General features: G+C 35.2%; 1 protein-coding gene across 1 annotated transcript; it reads left to right on the top strand.

Annotated features, from left to right (window-relative positions):
• Window positions 1-1,907: 1,907 nt before the first annotated feature.
• LOC145395836 (protein GVQW3-like) lies at window positions 1,908-2,462 on the top strand. The gene has a single exon (XM_080269367.1). It carries the CDS (start codon window positions 1,908-1,910, stop codon window positions 2,460-2,462), a length of 555 nt encoding a protein of 184 aa, XP_080125493.1.
• The last annotated feature ends 4,505 nt before the right edge of the window (window positions 2,463-6,967 follow it).

Below are 6,967 nucleotides of genomic sequence, written 5' to 3'. Positions count from 1 at the left end.
TTTCCCCCTCTGGCCTGTTTCCTCAGAGCTTTTTTCCCCCATGTCCCGATTATGTGCCACTTACCCAGACCTATTTTCTGCCATTAATCCATTTTCTACATGGTACTTAAACCTCTCCCTAAATTATGTTTCCCTTATACCAAGTCCTTCTTTGGACTAATTTTCGTCCTGGAATTATTTCACTCCATGACCCAATTACTACATGAACTTATTTCTAATCTGTGGAAACATTTTTTTCTACAGGCATATTTTCCTGAATGGACTTTTCTTCCTTCATGGTTGAAATTCCTCAGTTAAATTAGTTTCCACTAGAGACATATTCCCCTACATCTATTTCTTTTCCATGGAATAATAATAATAATAATAATAATAATAATAATAATAATAATAATAACAATCATAATAATAATGATGATAATAATAATAATAATAATAATAGTAGTAGTAGTAGTAGTAGTAGTAGTAGTAGTAGTAGAAGTAGTAGTAGTAGAAGTAGTAGTAGTAGTAGTAGTAGTAGTAGTAGTAGTAGTAGTAGTAATAATGAAAACCATAATAATACTAATAATAACTAGAACACCGTAAAATTGTCCAAGGACAATTTTTATGAAGAAAAACTTCTCACAGTCATTCCCTACTAAAAAGCCGAGCTATAAAGGAGCCTTGAAGTCAAAGTCCCTGATATTGTGCATGTCACCTTAGGCATCACAGTCTGTTAGTCGACCAAACTTGGTGGGTGTAGCTTTAATCCTTCATGGGACATTAGGAATATACAGAATATACGGACAAGATCCATTTTTTGACCTCAGGCGGTCTCAGAGAATAATCAACCAATTAAAACCATATTTCTTTCTGCACTGTGTATGCCGTAAGTCTATGTTGCAGTAATATTTTAGCTTCCTAGCTTGGGCGGTTCTTGAGATAGGGAGGCTGAATCACCTTTCTATGTTCCGGGTAACATCCTGAAATCCGGTTGATGGATAGCCACCAATTTGCCACCTCTACTACGGGCGCATAGCACCCGTCTATTAGCAAACTCTCATCCCTTATCTGTCCAACTCTCTAATGCAAGGGTTAACCGTTACTCGCAGTCCTTCATTTATGCAACAGGTCAACTCTGGAACTGTCTCCCTCTGTCTGTATTTCCTGCTTCCTATGACCTACAGTATTTCAAACGCAGTGTGTCCAGGAATCTCGAAATGATCGGATCTTGAATTTGGCTCTCTCTTGTATTTTGTTTTTCTCTTGGAAGGAACAATAATTGTGGGCTCATGTCCTTTGGTTCCTTCTTCCTTGCATCAAAAAAAAAAAAGAAAAGAAAAGGACAGCTCTCTGATTAAGTTGACCAATTTAGAAGGCTATATGTCAAATAGCCTTTGAATTATACTTTTCAATTTAATTAAAATAATAATGACTGGAAAAATAAAACTTCGCACAGGGATGTGGAAAGTTTTATTAAAATTTATTTGTCACAAGGATCTGTCTTTAGTCTTTTATAGACTAGTGTTTGCATTTGGACCTAATTTCCCCAAGAATCAATTTCTTCTTGGGCCTATTCCAGCAACGGATCATTAATATTACCAATGATCCTGTTTCCGATTGGACGAAATTTAACACACACACACACACACACACACACACACACACACACATATTATATATATATATATATATATATATATATATATATATATATATATATATATATATATATACACACGAGGTGTGACAAAAAAGAAACGGGACACTGGCTGCTAATCACACAATTCATCAGCCACACAGTAATGAAGTACATCATAGTGTTGCCCAACATCTCAGCACTGTATGAGAAAAGCAGCACTTCAATTAACCTATTATCTTTCTTTTCACAGGTGGTTTTGTAGCTCCTGTCAAGTGTCCTCTGTCACAGAATGAGCCTTGAGCAAACGATTAACATCAAGTTCTTTGCAAACATGGGAAAAACTCCAGCAGAAACTCTTGCCATGCTGAAGGATGTGTACGGACAGAAAACAATGTCCTGTACACGTGTCTGTGAGTGGCACAAGAGGTTCAGGATGGAATGGGGTGATGTGGAAGATGACCCAAATTCAGGACGTCCCTCAACAACAAGGAATGATGCCAACATCCAGAAGGTCAAGGAATTGGTGTGGAGTGATCACGGACTGATGATCAGAATGATGGATGAGCAACTGGGATTGAATAGGGAGTCAGTGAGGTCCATCTTATTGAAAGTTGTGGGTATGCGGAAGTTTTGTGCAAAGTTGGTGCCCAAACTGTTCTCCAAGGACCAACAGACCCGCAGTGTGGATGTGTCACAGGTCATTTTGGAGCATCACACCGCCCCATCCTGTGCTTCTTGTTCCACTCATAGACACGTGTACGGGACATTGTTTTCTGTCCCTACACATCCTTCACCATGGCAAGGGTTTCTGCTGGAGTTTTTCCCATGTTTGCCGAGAACTTGATGCTAATCTTTTGCTCAAGGCTCATTCTGTGACAGAGGACACTTGACAGGAGCTACTGTCATAAAAGACTTTGTAGTTACTTGTAGAGAAGTTTTGTGGTTTAGTTGTCACTCTCGATTTCTTGTAGTAGGAATTAAAGATGAATACAGTGAGTTGATCTTAATTTATTATCTTCAGAGAAATCTAAGTTGAGCAAGGTATGTCTTACAGAGACAATATAATAAGTAAGTCTGGATGAGCCCCTCTTTCTTGTTCACTCTCTCCACTACCTGTCGGTTCAAATCCTAGCCTCCTTCTGACCTCTGCTTCCTAAATTCTGGTGTAGCAGGGGTCGTGTCACATGTGTTACACTGTGGTTGGAAAGTTCTAGAAGCCTGTGTGTGAGTATGTGTGTATGTGTGTGTATGGTCACGAGGCGCTGTCGTGTGCCTATAAAGCATTCCTTGAGTTAAGAGCATATTTGAGTGTAAGCATGTTTAGTAATGCTCGATGCTCACGATTCTCACAGACACAATACCTTCTCATCATCTGACTTGCTGCTTCTATCTGTCTCTCTATCTATCTACTTATCTATTATGATTTGTAATTATAATATGGAGTCCTAACATATGCTCGGCCACGCTGCTGGAGGTCCTCCGACAGCAATCATCATTGACATATGCTAATCTATTAGTACATAATATTGATTATAATATTATACACATACAATATTCATAGTAAATTGCAATGATCTAGTAATATTACATTTTAAACAAGTTGTATACATATTTGAATAAATGCAACGGTTGTTGTATGACATTTTGTAAGATATGTATGTATAACAGACATACGCATATCATTGTGCAATGGTAATACTGCTAGGTTATACATTACATATTGAGTTATCCCTTTAGTAATGTCTAATATTTCACCTAACTTGTATGATGATACTGGTAATACAGAATTGTGGTATAATTGTATGACTTATAATAGTGTAGCAACATTGTGGTAATACATAATTGCAACATTGGGAATTATTACATAATTGTTTTGTAATTGTTATATTGTAGTAACATTGTAGTAATACATAATTGTAACATTTTATGAATTGTTACATAATATTGTAGTAATGCATAATTATGTTGGCCTTATAATTGTAGTTACATTTTGTTAATGCAACTGTTACATAATTGTGTTGGCCTTATAAATGTAGTTAAAGTTACATAAAAGTTACATCTTGTTAATGCAACTGTTATATAATTATTACATATTGTTTGTAGTTACATAATTGTAGTTAAAGTTACATAAAAGTTACATCTTGTTAATGCAACTGTTACATATTTGTTACATATTGTTTGTAGTTATAGAATTGTGCTTAAAGTTACATAAAAGTTACATCTTGTTAATGCAACTGTTACATAATTGTTACATATTGTTTGTAGTTACATAATTGTTGTTAAAGTTACATAAATACATCTTGTTAATGCAACTGTTACATAATTGTTACATATTGTTTGTAGTTACATAATTGTAGTTAAAGTTACATAAAAGTTACATCTTGTTAATGCAACTGTTACCTAATTGATACATAATGTTTGTAGTTACATAATTGTAGTTGAAGCTACATAAAAGTTACATCTTGTTAATGCAACTGTTACATAATTGTTACATATTGTTTGTAGTTACGTAATTGTAATAATTGCAGTCCTGACATTGAATCCGGTCATGCTGCGGTCGATGATATGATGTGCCATGCCACTAGCTTGTGGAGACAACAATTTGCCTTTTTGTTTGTAGTTTATGTGGTATTTTGGCATTTGTAGTAACACACTTATTATCATTTGTTTGTTATGTGATCTTACTCTATTTCTTTTTTTTTCTTTTTTTTTTTGTATGTACTGATTTTCTATAGTTTGTTTTTCTTCGTTTGTCTACGTTTTTTTTTTTTTTTTTTCGGTGTTGTTCATGGTAGCATAATTGCTGGTTAATTCCCTTGGGACCCGTTTTTAAGGTTTAGTTTATATTGCACAGATATTACTGAAAATGATATTATATAGCCCCATATTTTATTTTATATAAAAAATATATATACACTATATACAGTATTAACTATATACACTGACTTGTTCTTCACTTGTACCTATCGTGGGCAATATATGTGTCAGCATTGTGTGGAAATCTTTGTCTTCACGACTGTGTTGAAGATGTTCATTCTTGCTAACGTCATTTGTGTTGGGCTTTTTCTTTTTTTCCTGGTTTTCCTTGCAACTTAATTTATCTGTTTCCACAAGGTAGCTTTAATTAATAAATGTTTAATACAGTTCTTTTAATCGCTCACTGAGTAACTGTGATAGTATATTTTCTTTATCACTTTGTAGATGTAATAATGTATAGCTGTATGTATGAAACACGTATTTTATATAGGTATAAATGGTAACACTCGTTGGTAGTAAATAAATGCTATAATAAATGAATGAATATATACAGTGTAGAATATTTACTGTTGGTGATTATTTAGTGTTTGAGTTATGAAGATAACTGAAGTAAGTATGTGTATGTAAGTTGTAATTATACAACAGGTTTTATATGTTTGTGCAGAAGTTTTTTGTCTATCACTCTGTATTGTATAAATGAAGTAACTCACTAATTATTACCGTGGTGGGAATGGTGTGAGTGGTGGTGCAGGTGGTGTGTTGACCGACGTGGCGTATTTTCAGCAAGCACGCATGATGATGTCGACTTCCCACCGCTCCCACCAAATAATGTCATAAAAGACTTTGTAGTTACTTGTAGAGAAGTTTTGTGGTTTAGTTGTCACTTTCGATTTCTTGTAGTAGGAAATAAAGATGAATACAGTGAGCTGATCTTAATTTATTATCTTCAGAGAAATTTAAGTTCAGCAGGGTGTCTTACAGAGACAATATAATAAGTAAGTCTAGTTGAGCCCCTCTTTCTTGTTCACTCTCTCCACTACCTGTCGGTTCAAATGCTAGCCTTCTTCTGACCTCTGCTTCCTAAATTCTGGTGTAGCAGGAGTCGTGTCACGTGTGTTACACTGTGGTTGGAAAGTTTTAGAAGCCTGTGTGTGAGTATGTGTGTATGTGTGTGTATGGTCTCGAGGCGCTGTCGTGTGCCTATAAAGCATTTCTTGAGTTAAGAGTGTGTAAGCATGTTTAGCATTGCTCAATTCTCGCAGACACAATACCTTCTCATCATCTGACTTGCTACTTCTATCTGTCTCTCTGTCTATCTATTTATCTATATATCTGTTATGATTTGTAATTATAATATGGAGTCCTAACACTACAAAACCACCCGTGAAAAGAAAGATAATAGGTTAATTGAAGTGCTACTTTTCTCATACAGTACTGAGATCTTGGGCAACACTATGATGTACTTCATTACTGTGTGGCTGATGAATTGTGTGATTAGCAGCCAGTGTCCCGTTTCTTTTTTGTCACACCTAGTGTATATATATATATATATATATATATATATATATATATATATATATATATATATATATATATATATATATATATATACACACACACACACACACACATATATATATATATATATATATATATATATATATATATATATATATATAATGTGTATGTGTGTGTGTGTGTGTGTGAGCATCTGTGGTACAGTGGTAAAGTGTGCGATCTCGTACACTGAAGAACGAGGGTTCGCGACCCGACAGGGTAATAACATTTGTGAGTGTTCTTGCAGTTCTTCCGACCAGGTACTGCTTTGGCGGACAGGTGCTGTAGTTGAACCAGTGTATGCATTCACCTAGTTCGTTTGCGCGGGCCTATTACTCTTGGTTCACAGACTACATACACATATCCAAAGCCACTCCCACACTACAGTCACACTTACAAGCACTTCTCACCCTACATACAATCTCTACCAGACAGCCTAAGCCACTTGGTAAAGAAACATAGGCTGTATCGTCCCCACTTCGGTCAGGATTGGCCGGTCCTGCGGTGGACATTCAAACGGCTGATGATTATATATATATATATATATATATATATATATATATATATATATATATATAAATATAAACAAACTTGCCAACCATATTCTGTTTAACAAAACAATCACCAAAGAACCTTTTCCTTCATTACTTGATATTCCAGACGACAGCTTCATATCCTCCGGTATGTCGTTTATACTTGAATATAATCGGGACAGTTTGTATCACTTGAGAGTATTATTAAGGTATGTTGACAATAATTTTTCAAGTAATAAGGCAAATAAATAAATGAGGATGAGGTTTTATGCAATTTCTCCAAGAAAACAACAGTATGATATCTCGAAAGATGCCTTGTATGCCAAAGCCTAATCAGGTGCATTGTAAGTGTGCTTACTGTTGAATCTCACAAATGTAATATCTGTCATCAATTACAAAAGCAAACCAGGACTCATCAGTAGTCTCTCTCTCTCTCTCTCTCTCTCTCTCTCTCTCTCTCTCTCTCTTTCTCGAGTTAAGAAGCAAGTACAGGAAAATATTA

Source organism: Coenobita brevimanus, chromosome 33 (genome assembly GCF_032717465.1).
Source record: "Coenobita brevimanus isolate Jiangsu-jjx chromosome 33, ASM3271746v2, whole genome shotgun sequence".
NCBI classification, from domain to species: Eukaryota; Metazoa; Arthropoda; class Malacostraca; order Decapoda; family Coenobitidae; genus Coenobita; species Coenobita brevimanus.
The sequence above is the reverse complement of the archived record's forward strand: the minus strand, read 5'-3'. Positions and strand labels throughout refer to the sequence as shown.

What these genes read in the sequence shown, in the direction of transcription:
- LOC145395836 (XM_080269367.1), top strand. Translation starts at nt 1,908, where the DNA reads ATGAGCCTTGAGCAAACGATTAACATCAAGTTCTTTGCAAACATGGGA.